Source organism: Rattus norvegicus, chromosome 1 (assembly GCF_021556685.1).
Source record: "Rattus norvegicus strain SHRSP/BbbUtx chromosome 1, alternate assembly SHRSP_T2T, whole genome shotgun sequence".
NCBI classification, from domain to species: Eukaryota; Metazoa; Chordata; class Mammalia; order Rodentia; family Muridae; genus Rattus; species Rattus norvegicus.
Genome location: NC_141534.1, coordinates 182724413 through 182745430, shown reverse-complemented (window position 1 = coordinate 182745430; position 21018 = coordinate 182724413). Strand labels below are relative to the sequence as shown.

General features: G+C 40.1%; 2 protein-coding genes across 60 annotated transcripts in view; one reads left to right on the top strand and one right to left on the bottom strand.

Annotated features, from left to right (window-relative positions):
- Positions 1 to 16248, bottom strand: part of LOC147996940 (uncharacterized) — a 74340-nt gene extending 58092 nt beyond the window's left edge. For 3 of the 10 annotated variants that reach the window (XR_015652385.1, XR_015652378.1, XR_015652383.1), the window contains exons 1-2: positions 15846 to 16246; positions 4989 to 5208 (exon numbers count right to left, since the gene is read on the bottom strand). Coding sequence is in view for 2 of the 10 variants with exons in the window: in XM_087607475.1 (XP_087463601.1) it covers positions 4989 to 5161; positions 8273 to 8342; positions 15846 to 15850 (248 nt within the window). In the remaining 8 variants the exon portion in view is untranslated. Of the gene's footprint in view, positions 1 to 4988; positions 5209 to 8210; positions 8343 to 15845 lie in introns of all 10 variants that reach the window. The other 7 variants (XR_015652382.1, XR_015652390.1, XR_015652384.1 and 4 more) reach the window with 4 other exon arrangements.
- Sox6 (SRY-box transcription factor 6) overlaps positions 1 to 21018 on the top strand; it is a 608765-nt gene that overhangs the window by 510669 nt on the left and 77078 nt on the right. For all 50 annotated transcript variants that reach the window (XM_087657920.1, XM_087657862.1, XM_087657680.1 and 47 more), the window contains 1 exon segment: positions 16391 to 16540. In XM_087657920.1, coding sequence (XP_087514046.1) covers positions 16391 to 16540 — 150 coding nt within the window.

The window sequence follows — 21018 nt, the reverse complement described above, 5'->3', positions numbered from 1 at the left end:
CTCCATGAAGCCTCCTAGTTCTGCACCTCCATCTTCAGGGGTTTCCTGACCACACTATGAGACTGAAGGTCATTTTATATCAAGTCATGGCCAGTGACCGAAAGTGTATGCTACTCTGTATGGCATCTAGCTTGTTCTCTCTTTAAAAAAAAATCACTCATTTATAGTACAAGAAAGTTGACGAAGCAGGAGAGGCAGAGCCACAGTATGTCCCAGGCGTGGAGCTTAGAGGAAGGGTGTGGGACTTAGTTCTTTCCTTCTACCCTTTCAATGTGGCTTCTGAGGATGGATCTGACCCAGACTGTAAGGTTTGTATAGCCATGGCTTTTATCCCCTGGGCCATCCTGCCTGCTCTGATTTGCTCTTTTCTCTGTCTTTCCAGTCTTTAACTCAGTGAGATACTTGGAGGTTTCATGTAAGCCGTGCTTCCTAGTTTATAAGAACCAAGTGACCATGGACTGATTTCTTCGGAATTCCATCTCCCACAGGGCAGTCAGGAGGTTAAAGGAAACGATAGACACACAAGGTTAGATGTTTGGTAGTCTTTGTGTCTTGACCCTTGTTGTTAAATCTCTAATCCATTTACTTATTTAACAACTCCTTTAACGCTATGTCTGATGTATATCAGTTAAGCACGCAAACTAAGCAATTTGCACCCCCTTACAGTCCAGGGAGGAAATCAGGTAACGCGTAGTAGTTCAAAGCGAACTGAACAGATAACACAGCTGTGTTCATTGATTGTGGGTGTTTACATATTTACAAACCTTTGTATCTAAATGCTGAGAAATATTTGACCTCATATATGTATCTGATGCTCATGATTTCAAAAGCCATGAAGTCCCACATGATATACTTGTGGGAATCAGTCAGTTGGCAATTAGAGTACTTTAGTTTTGATTTCTTACTGATAAATAACAACAAAAACCAAACAAAAAGAACAAAAAATACAGAAAAAAATTTTCACAAGGCAATTGTGAAAGCCACAGATTTTCATAGCTGCAATGATAGAAAAACCTTGAACAGTCTCAATTGCCAAGTCCTATCTTGAGCCTGTTACTTGAATTTGGACAAATTAACCTTCCCAATACCCAAATCCTTCTGTTCAGTGGTTTTAGAAATGATGTCCATGGGGATAAAAAATTCCTGTGGAAAGTGCTTTGCACACTGCCAAGTGCTTAATGAATCTTTTGATTTCATACTAGAGAAATTGTGACCCAAAGAGCTGGAGTAGCTTACCCAAAGCTGCAGTGCCTATCAGTGGTCTGTGTGGAGGTCACCCTGCTTCTTAGTGTAAGTAAGTTCTGGCTGAACAGAGAAAGATAGCCAAGAAGACAGTATGCCTTAGTGTGCATGTGTGTGTATGTGTGCGTGCGTGTGTGTGTGTGTGTGTGTGTGTGTGTGTGTTTGTGTGTGTGTGTTTCCATTTGGTTGCACCAACATAATTAAGATTATCCATTAAAATACCAAAATATGATCTTGTTGTAGTGAATGGTAGGTATTATAAAAGATTATTTAGTTCACTACACATTAAATTTCCAAGTGTGTATTAAATGTCTACTATGTAGTAAGCACCCTTTTCTGTTTTGGATATAGAAAGATCAATAAAGCTCAACCCTTGCCCTCTGAAGGCCCATGATCTAGCAAGCAGCATAATAATTGTTAAAATAAATGTGTTCCCAGTTTGAAAACACTGTGGGAGGAAGAAGCACTTATGTCTGCCTGGGGGAGTTCTGGCAAACTTCCTGGGTGAGATGCTGGCAATATTGACTCCTGAAAAGAGAGTATGGGGAGGGAGGCACAATGGCAGAGACCTAGAGACATTCCCAGAACTTGGGGGCAAAAGCAACAATGTGGCACCTTTAGAAATACTAGGTCCAGGTTGAGTGAAAGGAGAAAGCAGAGGTGAGTCTGGAAAGGTCAGCATGGAGTCAGAGAGCAGCACGCCTTTTGGGCAACATGAGGGGATCTGCAATGCCCGTCATAGACATACTTTTACTTTCACAAGGAATAGTAAATCAGTAGAAGGGCTAGTGACTAACTTTAGTGTGTTCTAGTCCTATATTAATTTGATCTCTAGTTGACATTTGCCATTATATTGGAGTTAATAGTTAGGGAACTATGTTTGGTAAGATTGATATTCCCTTCAGTACAATGGCACCCTGTGGCAAGTGACACTGTACAAATAGTGTAAGGATATACGCTGAATAAACAACACTTGTGAAGATTGACACAAAGCCAAGGTCCAACCATTTCCTGGGGATTTGGGGAAATCCCATAATCTGCAGTTTGTGCTCAACCCAATCAAACTGCTTCTCAGTGAATGGGCCTCGATTCTCTTATTCCGACCAAAACATGTAACGAGAAGTTAAATCTGTAAAGAAAGGCTCCGTTCTTCTCATTGTTAACATGTTGTAATTATGCCCCTTTCTGGAATAATAAAATGTTCTCTGGCAGAGGTCAGGATCTCTGTCACTGACTTATTTAACAGATCCCCTAACATCTGTCCTGCAGACTGCGCACTTTATTAGCAGACAAGAGACCCAGCAGCCGTGGCCTGCTGTGTACCTTTTTCACATCCACACAGCTGTGGATTAACTCAGACTCACCAGAAGAAGACCAACAAGAAGGGACAGTAATGTTATTGGCTGAGTCTAAAACAACAGGAAGAAAGAGCAGAAACAAATGTTGCCTGAACACAATTCAGTGTTTTTAGGGTGACAATTACCAGTCTGTTTGAAAAGGAATAAAAGCAGCTATTTCACAAAAAATAAAAAGAAGGAAAGTCTATTCATATCTGTGTGGGAACCTAATCAGGCTCTTGTTTCCAACAACGATGACTCCACAGTCACACCAGGTCTGCGACAAGAATGCTTCTTTTGTGTGCCGATAATGTGGAAACGATAAAATTTCCGTTAAGAGACATACGTGTTTATATCACGAGGTGTGTTACTTGACAAAACACTTTGTTCTTCTCATATTTTCCACACAGCATTCATGCTGAGAGGAGGCTGGAAATCTTTGATTAACTAGAATTAGTCGCTGAAGTCAAATAGTCACTTTGTTTTATGATTCATCTTACTGTGCTGTAAATTATCACACAGCATATAAAGAATGACAGAAAGAAATGCTGGTTTGAACCTCTGACCCAAGACAGGCACAAAAAACATAAGATTATTCCTTCAAAGAGCTACACAGAGACATAAATATTCCATGGTCTGTTGGAAAGATGCTTTCTTAACAAAGCAAAGCTGCGATTTGCCATCAGGAATAGAGTTTTCTGGACATGGTACAGTAAGTAGGCTTAGAAGAGATAGTGAGAGTCAATGCCCTCCAAAAACGCCAGGACTTTGAATGTTTAAAGTTCTTTTTCTTCTTTCCAAAAATAGACAATAACAACAAAGACCAAACAAAGTTCCTGCTCCCTAGAGAATAGCAAGGTACTTTCCCTGTCAGCAGAGGGGGCGGGGTGGGGGGCGTTTATAAATCTTGCCACATTCGCTCTTAGCACAGACATCCTATTTCTATAGTAAGCAGCCTCCCAGTACTGCCGCAAAGGAATGGGCTGGGAGGAGACAACAGTAAACACCTGCCAGCCATGGTGCAGGGATTGGGCTCACAGTGAATTTTACTTTCAGCTAGCGAAGGGCCTATTTCTGCAGCTTCATTGGAGCAAAGCTCAGCCAAGTGCTCTTAGTCAAAACTGTTCCCAGACATGGTGCTTCCGTCATTTGTAAATGCCTTTGTTAGACTAGTCTCTGCTTTCCCGGTTTGTTGTTTGCCTGTTTTTATTTCTGATATATTTTTTTCTGCTGTAGGGATTGAATCCAGGATTTTGCACATGCCAGACATGTGCTCTACCACTGAGCTACATCCCCAACCAAGAATATCCTCCCCCCCCACTCTCTCCCTCTCTCCACCTCACCTCTGGCTTCCTACATGCTAAACTAGTACTCTATCCACCAAGCTCCAGCCTCAACCCTACAAATGGCCTTCTCTTAAGGAGAATGTGCTATAAGAACAAGAAGTACCAATAATGAGTTCAGTTTACTGCCACAGTAATTTGTGGAGAAGGTTCTGCCTGTGCCCATTTCCCATCTCTGAGAGATTAAATGGCTTATTGAAGACCACACAATTAGCGAGCAGAGATGATCACTAAAGGAGATGCACTCTTGGGCAGGATATAATTCTGCTTCTCAGAGCAACATATAAAAGCTTATTTTCTAAATTTCATATTCGGCCCTTTATGTAGTTATAACCTTGTTAATGTTTGAGGTAAATTGTTGAGCTATGTATCTGTATCTACTGACAATAAAGCATGTTGTGTGCTGTTTTTCACCATCTGAATGGTTTTCGCTATGGCCACCACATACAAGGTATTCCCTTTCTGCTAATTAGAGAGTAAACCATGGGTATCACTGCAAGGTGCAGATGGCATATTTACATACTACAAAATATGACAAAGTTCTACCATTGGCAATAGTAATAATGTGCTGTTTAAACAGTGACAGTGGAATTGGCCCTGAAATAGGGCAAAACATTTGCTTGAATTTAAAGAAAGCATAGAAGAAAATCTGAGGAAATTAAGAGAATATTTTACATTATTCCTTATCATTTACCTGAGTCCTTACAAGTAAGTTCAGAATACATCCCTTTCTCCTTCAATAGTTCTAAAAATGCAAATTTTACTTTGGTATTAATATAAAATGGATTGTTTTAAATAAATCTGTGGATTTTATTACAGGTGTGAATTGTGTTTAGTAGCGTGTTTCTGCTCAGTCTTCCAAAGTTTGCTGAGAAATCAAAACCAAGTTCATCATGAAAACAGCACAATGTTCTTACATGCTGAACATTCATTTCCAGTAAACATTTGTTCTGTTCAATTACTAGAGCAGAAAAGGTAGCATTTAGAAAACACCGTATTTTGGTGCATTTTTGTTTCCCCTACATATGTTTTAATAATGTAAATACTTATTAAATGACATAGTTACCCATAATTGTCTTCCTTCTGTATTGACTTGGAAGCTTCATCATAGATAGGATTTTGATGAGCATGGAAGCCAGACGGTTGTAGACTATTTTTCAAGCAGCAACAGCTGGTTCCTTGGCAATCTTGTGAGTCAATGCAAGTCTCCTGGACTGTCTCCAGATTCCCATGTTGGTACTGCTGAGAATTTTGAGGTCAGCCATGTTGTTTTAGCATGGTATTTCCTAGAAACCCAAAAACTCGGTGTGGGATCCAAAGTCCATTTCATAATATATAAGGGCTAGAGGATGCAGCATTACCCTTTCTCTGGTGCCTGCCGCAACTTACTCTTCCCACACTGGATTCCTTGATTTTCTTTTCTTTTCTTTTTTTTTTTTTCAGAGCTGGGGACCGAACCCAGGGCCTTGCGGTTGCTAGGCAAGCGCTCTACCACTGAGCTAAATCCCCAACCCCGGATTCCTTGATTTTCAAGGGTACCTCTGTCAAAGGACTACCATCCACAAATTCCAAGCCCAAACTCTGGGCTCATGGATGAGTCTTTCTATCATCTTTATAGAGTCAAGAAGTACTTATCTAAGGTTTTGCTCATGAACGCTGGCTCTGTGACTAGAAAGTCACTGAAACAGTAATCTATTCAGCTAGGTAGACTTCTCAGCAGCACCTCCTCAGCTCCTGGAAGTGAGCATGGAGCTGCTTATTTCCATAAAGCTGGTTGCCGCCTGGTTTCAATGTCATCCCTTTGAATCTCTTGCTTCATGAGCTGAATCACCAGTCATTTTAGTGATTTGCTTTTATTTCTATAAATAAGGCATCATAAGTTTTATATCTAATTCTGTGTAAGTAAACACACAAACACACACACACACACACACACACAGAGAGAGAGAGAGAGAGAGAGAGAGAGAGAGAGAGAGAGAGAGAAATAATTTTGCTTATTCTTTTTTTCCATCTTTAATAAATTGGGTATTTCTTATTTACATTCCAAATGTTATTCCCTTTCCCGGTTTCCAGGCCAATATCCCACAACCCCTCCCACTTCCCTTCTCTATGGATGTTCCCCTCCCCATCCTACCCCCATTACTGCCCTCCCCTCAACAATCACGTTCAATGGGGTCCAGTCTTAGCAGGACCAAGGGCTTCCCCTTCCACTGGTGCCCTTACTAGGCTATTCATTGCTACCTATGCAGTTGGAGCCCAGGGTCAGTCCATGTATAGTCTTTGGATAGTGGCTTAGTCCCTGGAAGCTCTGGTTGGTTGACATTGTTGTTCATATGGGGGTCTCGAGCCCCTTCAGCTCTTTCAGTCCTTTCTCTGAATCCTTCAATGGGGCTCCCATTCTCAGTTCAGTGGTTTGCTGCTGGCATTCACCTATATATTTGCTGTATTCTGGCTGTGTCTCTCAGGAGAGATCTACATCCGGTTCCATACAGCATTATCAGGCAAGGAACTCCTCTTAAACTGTAGCCCAATGTAATCAGTGCAATTGGAGACTGAGTCTCCACATACCAGCTCTGTAGCACATGAAGGTGATGGGAAGTTCTGTCATATGATGGAGACTAGCTTTTAAAGACATGCCTTGAGCCTCTCTCTAGTCTCTCTTCTCCATAGCCATCAAATTCCCTGCCCTGTTTGCTGTGAGTCATGCAAAGGGCCAAGTTACTGAATGCCCGAGAGCTGGGCAAGGGGACCTCATGTAGGGATACTTTTCTTTGCATTTATTTTCTTTATTGTCCTTCATGATCTGTCTGCAAGAAGTAGTGAATCGATGCCAGGTCCTGGCTCTCACTGGCTTACAGTGGCTGAACTTGTTCTGTTTTGCTTTGGGCTATTATTAAAAGACCAAGAAAACCCTCAGGTCTACTCTTACCTGAGATACATTTACCCCTATATCTATAATTGCTTAAGGTTTACTTTTATAAATCCCAAAATACTTTAACATGATTATAATTACTTTAACCTAATTACTGTGGTGGCACTTTTAAATATGTACATTTAAAAACAAATATTTTTTTAAAGTTCTCCAAAATAAGTCATTTCTGAGTACCCACAGATTAGCTCTCAATTATTTTGAAGACAAATTTATCTTTGATAAAATGTACAAATTCCATCTGCAGTCATATTACATATGGGGACCAAGGACCCAGAAGCCTGAGTGCACATGAAGGTGATTGGAGAAGGCCATGGACCTGAGCTCTGGGGTTTGCTCTTCCTACTTCTTGGCAGTGAATATTTTAAAGTATACCATTTTTATCCTCTAGACTTGAGATTTTCTCATATGAGCAGAGGAGAGACTAGATGATTATATTATATAGTGATCACACTGTCCAGTGATTCTGTGTAAAAGAACTAGTGTATCACACAGTGACCCATGTGTCTGGAGCTTCAAGACTATAGAACCAAAGATGACCTCTGTCTTTGCAATTTGTTTTGGGGAGGAAAAGACTGTTGGAAGAACTACTAATTCCAAGAAGACTGTACCGGATGGAAATGAAAGGAGATAATAGCCAGTGTGAGCAGGACTGCTGTTAAATGCCAGGCATTGTCTTACATACTGGGAAAGTAGATTAAGAAGTCCCTGTCTTCCCTTGAGCTTCTTAATGAGCTCAGAAGTTTGTGAAAGGGAAAGACAGGGAGAATATTAAATGGAAGCCCAAAAGTCCATGAAGCTAGAGGGTTGAGAAGCTAAGGGCGAGGGAGGAAAAGGTTCACAGAGAAAGGACATTTGAGTTTCAAAGATAGGTAGGATTGTGACTTGCCACCATGGATGGAGGGCATCTCATAGGCCCCCACTCCTAGATGAAGAGCTATAGGCAGTTAATGACTACTGAGAGAAGGAAAATTAGCCACCATCCCCACCCAGGGATGAACCCTGAAAATGGTTATTTAATACCAAGTGACCAGCCTGAAAAACATATATATACAAGAAACACTAAACAGATTCATCAGCTTGTAAGTGTATTTTATTCTCACATGCATACATATGTGTACACCAATAATCACTAAAGAAAAAGAGGCCAGGAATTTGAAATGGAGCAAGGGGGAGTCATGGAAGGGGTTGGAGGAAGGAAGGGAGGAAATGGTGTAATTATAGTTTAATAAAAAATTGAAAAGAAAGAAAAGAAAGGGAAAGAGTGCAGGATAAAAATGTGCTGGAAAGCAAGACAGTCTTGGCAAAGAACTCATACATAAAATGAAAGCTGCCCACCTTCTCTCTTCCTTCTCTTACCTTCCATCCCCTCAGACAGGCTTCTTTGGCCTCAAGTATTAACAGACTAGCCACACAAGTACCTTCTGTGTTGAAAACAGGGACTTCAGTTCTGCTCTTCCAGAAAACCACAGCTGTATTTCCTGGATCGTTCTGTTGACATTGAAGGTTTATGAGAAGTAAAAGTATTTGTAAACCTTTCAAGTAATTATTTTTAAACTCCCTCCTCACCTCGCCTTCAGACTGGAATGGCTAGTACTGACATATTTTCCTCTCTACTAAACAAGCACTAAATCAGGCTTCTTTAATTACCTGCCTCTGTTTCTACCTCTTCACAGCTGAGCTTGTCCTGTTTTACAGCAGAGCTTCCTGGGTAGGCAGAGGAACCCAGGGGATCCCTGGAGAGCTGAGCTAGGCTTGGGCCATCAGCCAAGTAAATAATGTCACTTCCTTCAGGATGCTTCCCTTCCCTACCCAGCTTGTTACATCCAACTTCTGTTGTCCCCTTGAGCAGTATGTGACATACTAGGGTAGGGTATGTTAACCTGGGCATGCACTAGGCCTTGGACTCTCAGATATTAATGGGAATAAATATGGAATTAAGAGTTGACTCAGTTGGTAGTAATGTTGAACAGTATATTGTCTATTGCTACCAATAGCCAGCTTATGCTTGAGAAGAATATTTTTTCTTTTAAGGAAGACATGGGCAGACCACTCTATGTCCTTGTTGGATAAAATGACATGCAAGGAGAATCTATTTCAAAGAGAATTATGTATGGGTTCCAGAAGACTCTCAAGCACGTTTGCCTTTAAATTGAGTTAGATTGGGCTGGAGAGATAGCTCAGTGCTTAAGAGCACTGACTTTTCTTCCAGAGGTCCTGAGTTCAATTCCAGGAACCACCTGGTGGCTCACAACCATCTGTAATGGGATCTGATGCCCTCTTCTAGAGTGTCTGAAGACAGTGACAGTGTACTCACATAAAATGAATCAATCTTAAAAAACAACTGTTAGATTGATAGAACCCCCTGCCCTGTGCTGAGTCCGCACAGACCTGGTTATGAAAGTGTCACTAGAATCCAAAGCTAAGAAAGCTCTTACTCAGGCTGGCCTGAGACCCAAACTCCTGAGAGCATGTTAGAGGTATGTAATTTGTAGGTCTGTACAGTCTTCAGAGGACTTCGCTAATCTGTTTATTTTAAAGGCTGTTGGATAGCAATAGCACAGAGAAGGCGCAGTGCTTCCTGGTTCCAGCTAACTTCTTCTTTCTAAGTACCCATCCTTAGGGATAAATTCTAGGATTCTGAATGTAGCCTGGCACTGGGTTGGATATTTATGTTCCCACCACGAGTCCTGTGCTGAAGCTGTAAACCCACCTGATGTTGTCAGAAAATAAACCCCTGGCAGAAGATCGGCCCATCAGTATGGAGTGCTCAAAAAAGGAGCTCCAAAGAGACCACTTCCATGTTCTATCATAGAAGGCTAAAGTGGGAAAAGTCTTCTAGGAGTAAGCAGGTCCCTACCAGATCCCTGCCTTGAGAGTTGTGCGAAATAAGTTGCTTTCATTTCTTGTCAGCCACTCATGTTGTGTGGTGGTGGTTACAAACCGAGATGCACCGCAGCCACCTGCACTGACAGCCTCATCTGTTGGTCTCTGTGTACTCAGCAGCCCTGACAACCCTGCCTCAGGTCTACCTCAGAGCCAGAGTACTCAAGGTTTTCATTTTAGATGACTTTCTGTCATGCTCACCACCTGGAGAGCTTTTTCCTGACATAGGATATATCTTCCTTGGAGAAGCTGATCCTTCACACACTACCAAGTACCCTATTTAGTGAGTTTCTTGAAATTCTCTCCTTGTGTTTCTCAGAGGTTTCTAACTATAACTTTATAAGCACTCTCTAGGACCTGTATACTGCCAGTTCCTCATTAAATGGATGTTGTTTTAGAGGGTCTTTGTTGATGCACCTCCAGTGGTTAATACAAGACTTAACTGTAAGTATAGAGTAAAGCTTGGCTAAGGAATAATTAATCAGTGCTGGAACCATATTTGAAAAGTACAAAGATTGTGCATGTAACCGGGTTCTATTTCTAATACAGTCTGGTAACAAAGTGAGAGCTAGAAGTTTCCTCCACTTCCAGTTATAAATAATTGTTCTTGGGAAACACCTTAAGCTCCTTAAAACCTCAGTTTACCAATAGAAGGAGGACATCAGGCTAGGGACCCCTTCAGGTCTCTGTGTGTCATTGTTCTGCTTCCCAAGTCTCAGTGCTAAGTACATTGTTTAAACCTCTACTAGTGAGAGTGGAGCACTTTTAGCAATAAGGTTAAAAAGTAATTTCTTAATGCACTGTAAAATATAAGTGCTTTCCTAATTTTAAAAAATTCAATGAGGTTCAATTTTATGTGCATTTCTTTTGTACATATTGTATATTTAAATGACAGTTCAGTATCCTAGACAATCCCTAAGCATTTTACAAAAATGAAATGGGAAAAGATCTTCATTTACAAAAGTCTTTACCAAATTGAAATGTTTATGGGACTTTTCCTAAGCCTGTTGTCTACTTTCCTGTGTTGCTGATTTCTCAGACCTCAACTGTGGTTAGGAATCATTGTTCGTGATCATCTCCAGACTGTGTACTCTGGTCTGAGAATCCTGCATAGAATGAAGCTCTTATAAACCCTAAGAGCTACATAATCAGAGTTTGACCTTTCTCCTTCCTAATCCTCTGGTCTGCAAAGAGATTTTCTAACTAAAGCTATGTCATTAGAATAACTAGTATTTTTATACTCTTCCAAAGAAGATGCAGTATCAGGAAAATGTTAGAGCTCTTTGTAAATACACCAAAAAGAAAAGCCTGACGCCACTCCTGGCTTATGCTTAGACCACTGTCTGTGTGAGAAGCCAGAGCACACATCACCACACTAGCGGTTACTCAACACCCAGTAAATGTGCTATCAAATCACCTTAAAAGGGTATTTTGTGAAACAAAATAACGCTTCAAATTTATGTTGTAGTTAATTTTTAGATTCGTATATAAAATAATAGGTTTCTTCGGGACATCTTCATACTATGTGACTTACACCCCATTTTCCTTCTTCCCCCCTCCCCACTATGCATAAGAAACAATGTAATTTAGTAAAGATTGAGTGATACTTTTTTTAATTTCATTTGATTTTCTAGAATTCAACATAATTCTCAAGACCTACGATAAATAAAACTGAGTGTGGTTCTGTCTTGTTTGCAGAACCTCTTGTACTGTGCAGTGATCTGTATAGACTGTCACTTCAGTCACTTCAGGAGTCCTTCCTAGGCACCTGGTACTCCCAAGCTGCTGTCATTAGTTCAGATTCAAAGATTAGGTCTCTCAGGTCTTCAGGAAGTTTATAGTCTATCATGGATTGTAACTGACTAAACACACGGTTCAAAAGTGATGGACACCTCAAGAAAGCTCAGTTAAGGGTTGGAAATCTCCATTTCACCCCTCCAGAGCGAATATTGGTCCAAGACTTTGGATCCTCTATTCTTGGTACAGAAATACGCAAATGAAATACATTAAGCTGATAGTAGTTTAGAAAGTGAGCCATGAAATTGTTTTGTAAATGTATGCCTATTTGATGAATAGCATTTTTATTATCTAAATCAAATATAAAATCTCCAATTAGGTAGAATGTGATGTGGTAGCTTTCTTTTTGTTGTATTCCATTTCTGATTTTTTTTTTCATCTCAAGCCTGGTTGTACTGAGTTTTACATTGAATCTTGCTGTCCACTTCACTTGTGGCGCTTCTCCCTGCTTTCAGTGCACCAGAAGTCACAATGTTCAAAAGGCCAGTTCTGAGCAGGACGAGTTTATGGGGTCCTGTCACTTTTATATCAGCCTTACTAGATATGAGTGTAAAATGATTATAATAATTTTAGAGAAAACAATTAATGCTACCTTATTTTTAAAAGTTAACTATGTCAACCAGTAAATCTGAAGGATCATTGAATTGAGTCAGATATTTAAAATATGGACTTATTTCTAAAGACGTGTTTTTGCATTCTTCCTTAGTTTCCTGAAAGATTAAAACAACATGAACTTCCTTCTGATGAGAAATAGATTATTTCTAAGGATTGTGTCACTAAGACCTAATAGCTCTTTAAAATTCAGTTATTGTTTATAGCTCCCAAAACTAGCCAGTGCATTTTTATTTGTAACTACCTTTACCCATATCGTTCACTATCAAGTTTCAGTGCCTTAGTCTAAGCAGAAGTTCCATAGCAGATGCTTGTGTCTCCTACCAACTTGATTTGTGTGGTATTTATTTATTTATTTATTTATTTATTTATTTATTTATTTATTTATTGCCATGGTCTTATGTAGTTCAGACTGATCTCAAACTTGGTAATGGATTACAGACATTATGCTACCATACCTGGTTCATGCAGTATTGGAAAGAGACCCAGGGCTTCGTCCTTGCTAGGCAAGCACACTACCAGATGAGCTCTACGCTCAGCCTTGCTGATTTTCAAAAGGAAAAGATCCATCAAAGTAAAAAAGAAACAAAACCACAGCCTTTCCTATGCCTAAATTATAGCGGTTTGACTCTTGTGAATTTTCTTGCCTCTGAGTCATTGCATACAGAATTAAGAAACTTTAATTTCTTTAGAGGCTTGTTATATTAGAAAAATTGTTCCAAAGAAAGCAACAATCATGACATAGGCACATCTGGCTCTTGCAAATTATTCTTTATTAAGCTTTCATTTAATTACATGTGCTGAAAGGTCTGTTTTTGATTACTGTAATTTTTTTTTATTTGTCCATCTGAATGATAGTAATGCTTGAAATTATACACAAACCACCTGTTTTTTCTCTTCTACTAATGTGGCCCAGTTTGAACTATTTTCTCTGTAGTTGATGAACTAGGATGCTTTCTATTATGAAAGAAATCTGACCATCAAGGTAATGGCTTAATCTTGATTATAGGTAGAAAAGAAAATATTTGAATGTTTTCAAGAATCAACAGTGTTAAGATTGGGGTATCTGACTGTGGGTTACCACAGCAAATTAACATATTCATGTATTACCAGTTTTATCTAAGTTTTAATACAGAAACAGTTAAGGATTGGAAGCAGCAACCTTCAAGTACAGGTAGAAAGAGAGACCATTATAAGTTTGGGGGACATAAGAAATGGATACTAGAGTTGTAACTGTCATCAGTAAAAAAAAAAAAAAAGGCGACGTGTCATAGAAGGAAGACATAGGAGGAGAATGGTCACATGGCACTTCAGCCTCATGCATGATAATGGATACTGCGTCATCTTACCCATCACTAGCAGCACACAACCCAGCAAGGAATGGAGAGACTCTGGAGAATCTGCAGGAATAGTTTGGTTTTTTTAATCTTGGTACATCAGATATAATAATGGCATTCAAATGAATATTTCCAGCCAAGACAGAATTTGGGGATATCCCTCTAAGAATAGGGGAAACAATGTGAGTATTGACACTTTGGATTCCCCAAGGAAAAACCCTACTTTCTGCATCATTCTTTTATACAGAAGTCTGTCATTCAATATTTCCTACCCTCACTTAGAATTCCCACCTGTCTTCTGGTGATGTCACTTACATATCAGTCAACCATCACCAGAGACATTAGAAAAGCCTCCAATGAGAAAGGGCTCAAAGGATAAAAAGAGATAAATCAGTGCAGAGAACAGAAAAAGAAAACAACTTTAAAGCCATCATTGATATTACCCAACAGAAAAGTGATTAAAATGCTTTATAAAAGCAACCAGGGAACAAAAGGATCCTTTAAACTGGACAGCAGAAACTTAGGAAAATTCATAGACCCCTTAGAAATTGATAAAAATAATCTGTAGTAAAATAGAATAATATGTTGAAGAGTAGGAGATAGAAGAAAAGGCTAGGGTCCACGAGCATTCCTAATGTTTATTAGTATGAATTGATGAGGAATCCCAGAGCATTGCCTAGAGTTGAAACACATGGTTTTATGCATTAGACGGGCTGGGCTTCAGACCAGTGAGTGCTAAGGCAGCAGGCAGATAGACCTCAGGGTGAAATCCCTACAGTTGGTATTAAGGGAAGAAGTCAATGTTATCTCAAGAGACAACTGATTTCATATGAAGAATCTGAAATCAGAATAACATCAGATTTCCTTAGCAAAAAAGGAAAAGGACAATAAGTTATTGTCTTTGGAATTCTGGGAGTCATTTTAACTTAGAATTCTGTATCAAGGGAATATAATAATAATACCAGTTTCCTGAGCCATTGGTTCCTAAAATACTAACCTCACAGTCACTTTCTCAAGTATTTCCTGGAGGGTAGATACTGCCTAAAATAAGACAATTAACTAACAGACAGGAAGCTGTGACAGACAGAAAACAGAATCCAATATAGGAGACACAAAGGGGAATTCTATGTAACACAGGTCTAATGAGTAAACTAGTTCAGACTGGAACAAGAGTGTAGAGAATCCTAAGAGGGTATCTCTTAGGGATATACAGATTAGCTGTATAGTCAACTGTATTGTGTTGCGTTTTCTTGGTCTTTTGGAGAGTCTGTGAATTACCCAGTGCTAGTTACAGAAACCAAAAGGAGAGAAATGAAAGATAAATTATAAAAAATACAAATATTAAATCTACCAAAATAAAAAGTTAAAGAGAAAAGTTGCTGCTCTATCTAATCCATCTAGTCCCAAGTACATGGAAGACTGAGACAGACAGATCACAAGTCCAAGGTGTGTGTCACTTTCAGGGTGAGTTCAAGTCTAGCCTGGACATCTTAGTGATACCCTGTCTCAAAATAAAAGATAGAAGGAAGTCTGGGGATATAGCTCAGTGGTATTTACCTAACAAGCCTGAAGACCTAAATTCAATTCTTGTATGACAAGAGCAAGAGTGAGAGTGAGAGAAAGAGAAAAGAGAAGAGAGAATGAAACACAGCTCTTTGCATACCTCAACTATGAATAGTGGTAGAATGAAACAGTGAGACTAACTTAAAATCTGTGATGTTAGCATTAAGTAATTGGAGGGACGCATGAAAGCACATAGGGCTGCTGATGTAGTAAGGCTAAGCTTATCCTCCTGTGTGAGGTCAACGGATAAGGACAGAACAGCACATAAACATCTGCGAGTGAGGTGGAAAGTGCCAGCAAGAGCAGTTGATCAAGCTCAAAAGAGATGGTCTCCACAGAGTAGGCATGAAGTAGGGAGGCCAAGGCCATCATGGATGGCTATAGGGGCTTTACCTTATTCAAGGTAGCCATGCTGTGGAGATTTCTTTCATTTAAAAGCCTTAAAGTAGTACTGAGTTTATGGAACCATGTATAACATTATTTTGATAAAAGTTAAAATTATATAAAAGTGAGATTGGCTTATATTCCAATCTGGGGTCTGCATTCAGTTACATCAATGTGCTTATTGTTGATCACTTTAAGATATATAGTATCAGGTGTTCTGTTTACCTTCATCAGGAAGAGGAGCCCTGGAGAGGGGGCAGAGGTCTACTACTGAAGAGAACCATTGCAAATACTTAGAAGAGGCCAGGAAACAACGGTGGAAATATAGGGGATGAGCCTGGAGTCGCAAGCCAAAGGAGAATTGAGGGAGACACCAGCAGAGCTGTTCTGGACATAAAGAGGGACATTTTCTTACCTCATTCAGTCCTAGGGCCAGGAAAAGAAGCTTGACTTTTTGTTTCTATGGCTGCCAATCTGTTATATGGTGCATGGAGATAAGACCCTGAGAGGGAAGTGGCTGCTGTCAGACTCAGGGGCCTTAGAGGCAGCCCTGATCTCCAAGAAGGATCTGAGTCCACAGCGAAGGGTGATAAGACCGAGGTTCCTCAGGGAAGTTGGGGTTGGTTTCTTAGTCCACAAGTGGACACACTGGACGTTAAGGAACTTCATGTAGTGATTCCAGGCTGTGCAGGGACCTCAGAGAGTGCTTAGCCAAGCTCCTGTTAGTACAGTGGAAGGGACTGAGTTGTCTCCCAGCGTCACTTGGAACAGCCACAGCACCATGTTCCTCATTCTAGCCCTCTTCCTTTCTGAGTTACTTGGCTTTTTTTATTTTCCTCTTTTAAAAAAGTGAGAAACTACACAGTTGTGAGAGCTGTTTTCTGACAAAATGGTAAGATTTTTTTTGAACCTGTGTCAGTTGTATTTACTGAGACGACATTTGCCTTCTCTGTTTTGCAGCAGCTCTATGCCGCTCAGCTGGCCAGCATGCAGGTGTCACCTGGAGCAAAGATGCCATCAACTCCGCAGCCACCAAACTCAGCAGGGGCGGTCTCACCTACTGGGATAAAAAATGAAAAGAGAGGGACCAGCCCTGTAACTCAAGTTAAGGTACTTGCTTTGCAGGATTGTGGAAAGAGTTGGGAAAATAGCTGTGTAAGAAAGGTAGTGAACCAGGCTACTACGCTGGGAGTAAACAGCAGGACTGCAGCAACATAAGAGATCCCCAAATGTGCCTCGTTATGGGGATGCCATGAGTGAGCATTGAGAAACAGGTGTTTGCCTTTTGATAACAATAGTGCTCTATTGTGAGATGCTTACCGAACTCCAAAAGTTCACTCTTCAAGAAATCTCTCCCTTTGGAGTCTGGCTTTCCTTTTTTAATGTTCACTGGCACGAATGGCTGTGCTTGTATTGTTAGTCTTTGTCATAGACTTGCAACACTTTTCTCCCTGTTTCTTAAGCAGGTGGGAAGCCCCCTCACAGTATCAGAGTAGGATCTAGAATCCTTGGTGTTAAAAGAGGATCAAACAAATTCTAATGCTGGACTTGGCATAGTCTGGTGGAGGGCTGTCCCAAGGAGCTGAGGAACAGGGTGTCACCGGCTGATGATACTTTTGATGTTGTGTCATTATGAGGGGATAAATGTGCTTTCACAGTTTTAGGGGCAGTGTTGATAGATGGTTTTCTTAACTGATTTTTCAACTGGTCACCTGAGGGATACTTGGTGATAAGAGAAGTGATCAGCCACTTCAAATGTGTGCTGCATATGGTTCCTATACAAAATATAAGTTGACTTGGGGGACTGTATCTCCTTTCAATATCAAGTTAATAAGTTCACACCATTTGGAGAAATAATTGTGTGTAATTGACCATGACCTTGGAGAGTTGTGTAAGGGCAGATGCATGACTGTAATGCATGAGAAGCATTGTCCTTGCGGAGTCTGGGCAGCTTTTGAATCTTCGCGAAGGAAACAGTGGAGATGAACCAGCATCACTACTGGGGACTCCATGGTCACTGACGCTGTTTCATTCCGGTAAATTTTCAGATAGCAATGTTGAGATTTCAGAAAGTCTGCAAAAATAATGAACTTCAACTCCTGCAGAACAAGACCACGAGCACCCTCAAGGCAGCCTGTCTATGCTCCACCCCCAAATTAACTTAATGCCACCCATTCTGTCAGATTCTTTAGAGAAATAGAAGGAAAGTGCACTTAATCGTTAGAAATCTTGAGCTATAACAATGAACACAGGAATTATAAGTTTTTGAAAACACATTATTTTATGTTCCAAAAGCTTATTTTTGGATACAAATCATAGCATAGCAGCTCAAACAAGGACTGAGTCTCTTCATAGTTGTTGGAGAAAGATGTGAAACACCACAACTCAGGCTATTTGGGTATTAAATATTTTAATATGAAAAAGTCATTTTGTAATTTAAGTTGGCCAACTGGAACTGCACCAAACCAAGCCTTTACTAGATGAGTAAATGTTCCCTGGCTAAATTCACGTTTCTATCTGCTTTTACCATTCCAGCTTTGTGGGCCAACAGATTGTATTACTCACTTGACCACATGCAAATTCTTAGGTAGAAGAGTTCTGTATGGTTTGACTTGACTATTTTATGTTAGCAACAAAGGACCCATTTCTTATACTTCTTAGATCATATATTTTGTATGTGAGCAGAAATATATAAACCAAAATATAAAGTGAGCATTTAAATTGAATGTTCCTATTACTGAAGAACTTCTGAGACTGCTGACTGTGAAGATTTGATCATCCAGATACATCATGGTTCTCAGGATATAAAGCATGATTATGCATTGTGTAGTGAAATACAGCATGGCAAGATTTGTTGAAGGTACCAGAGATAAACAGGGGGTTTTCATCTATTAAAAGTCTGTCACTGTAATCTAGGAGTTGGTGGTCTAGGAGAAGGAAATGGAGGTAGTTTCTGTGTTGGAATAGAAGTGTCCGCGTGCATACTCCCATACTGAGAAAGATTGAGACTTATTGAGCTGGCCGTGAGTATTATGTATCTGGTCTATATACAGGAAACCTTCTCAACCTGGCAAGGTAGACACTCAGGCCCTACAGCCTGTCCCCTGACAAATGCCTTCTGCTATCTTAAACTGAGTGGAGGGGGGCAGACAATTAGCCCTACTAAAATATCACAAAAAGTCACTGTTCTTACATAGAAAGAACATAAATGTTTTCTCCCATTGTATATTCTAGACAGGTGACATTGTCTGCCTACATCCTAGCCCCCTCTAAGTTGCTGTTTTTGCTTTTCTGTCTTATCTAACTCTATTATCTCTACCATTCTGCTGTATTTTTCTTGTCTTTATTCACATTAGCTCATAGTTATTGAATAGATGCTATATATTTTGAATTTCACAGGGTTGACTATTAAAGTGTTTGCATCTCTTTAAATATCTGAAATCTATTCTGAGACACAGAACTCATGGATCCTCTCTGGATATACTTTTCGTATTTGTTAAGTTCAAAACAACCAGGAATCTGGAGGAAGTTTAGCCCCAGGATGAGGCAACAGCCTCCTAGGGAGTTTACTTACTGCCCTGTATGTACATCAAGAAACCTTTGCACTGTGTTTATGTGAGAGTAAGCCAGTCTCAGTAGCCATTTTGCCTACTCCCTTCATTCTCCCCAGCCTCAAGCTGCCTTCTCACATGCATCTGCTGCTCAGTGCTCAACTGACTAAGCGTGCAGCCCAGTCTTTTGGACTTCCTTAGCATTTTCTCTCTGTAGATCTGTCCTCTTTGGTACTCCTCAGAAGTTATGTCTACATTAGCAATTTTAAACTCTGAACTCTCTGCTCAGGGAGGCTACCTCGTTCCCTATACCACTTCTCAGAAACTCCTTCTGGATAGTAAAGTAGGACCAGTCTAGAATTCACTTATTTCAGGAATCACGTTCCCAGGCTCCTAGCATAAATCCCTGGAGAGCACTGTCTAACAGTCATGTCTTGTGTCCTGACAGTGAGTAAACCTGGTCCTGTCCCTCTATCTTGATTTACAATGGAGAAATCCTTGACATGAATTTTGAATTATAAATAGTAAATTAGAGCATACTTAAAACCAAAGAAGATGTTGTAAACCCCATATTTTCAAGAAAATTGAAGAAAACACAAATATAATAAGACAAGGACAAAAATAAAAGTAGTTGCCTACAAGTGGTACATGCAGTTGCGCAGATGAGCCATCACTGGTTGGGGTTAGGAGCAGTTCAAAGCCACAGGAGGAAACAATCATGGAATCGAAGACAGAACAAAGCAACGCAAAGTGGAACCTGGGGAAGACTCAAACGAGCTAACTCATAACCAGAAGAAAGAGTTTGACTTACATATGAAGAAATAGTGATGGAGCATGCCTCTAATGTGACAAACACTCTAAACTTGGACATTTTAGAAGTTCAGCAAACCCCAACTAAAAGAAACATGGAGAACATGAGTGAAATACTTAGCATATAAATCGCTGTGATTCTAGTATGAGTGAAGGAAGTGACTAGTTTAAAAATCCTTTGAGTCAAGGGCAAAAAGAAAAAAAGTTAATTTAGTACAGCAGAGAATTTTGACATTCATAGTGGGTGTAATCATATTTCCCCAGAACGTGCCCTATACTAAATATAGATTAAAGTGCACTGCAACACAGATGGAGCTGACACTTGTTTCCTATTGACACCAAACACAACAAGAACAACAAAGCAACTCAGACAGACATAAAGACAAATGATCATTTGTGCTGGTCATTTGGTAGGAAGGGGCAAGGGTGAGGTGTGGAGTCCGGTAAGTTAGATTCATTTTTTTCTCTCCCTATACAGCCAGGAGAAGGGGCTTTTGGTTATTTGGGTTTTCATCTCTTCATTTGTTGACTTTGAGCAGTACAGTTCACACTCCAGTGGCATCAGTGGCTCAGTGGCTGCAGGTGCCCAGTGTAGTGCTTGGTGCATGGTCTGTGTTCCCGTCCTTCCTCTCCCCTCCCCCTGCACTGTCATTTTCTGGCATGGCTGTTGGTTGACATCCCTTAGTATATGGCTGTCTTTTTTATAGATGGAGAACTAAGCCTCAGAGGTCACATGTTTACCCTGGGAGAGAATATTCTGTTACCAGATTCTGTTGTGTATTTTCAATAATGTCACTGAAAACAAGTCCCCTGTGCCCCACAAGCGAGATGGGATCTGGCATTTGCTGATGATTTTGCTTCAGAATGCAATAATGCAGATCTTATTATTGAACCTTTAAATCACATATTTAAATATGTGAAATGAGAGAAATACTATCTGTAGCTCTTTGATGGTTGGATAAATGAGAAAAAATGCTTAAAACAAGTTGCTTAACTTTCAAGCCACTGGCTAACTCAGAGTTCCAAGTCAGAGATGAAAGTACTGGGCTTGGTGTGGAGGGGCATGGGTCTTAAAATAGACATTCCATAAATATATGTAGCAAAGATTGTAACAAGACATCACTTTAAGCATGAAAAATAAATTGCATATAGCATAGCATGTAAAACATAATTATAATGTATGCTTACTCTTCACAAAAATTAATTTTAAACATGAATAGAGACCAG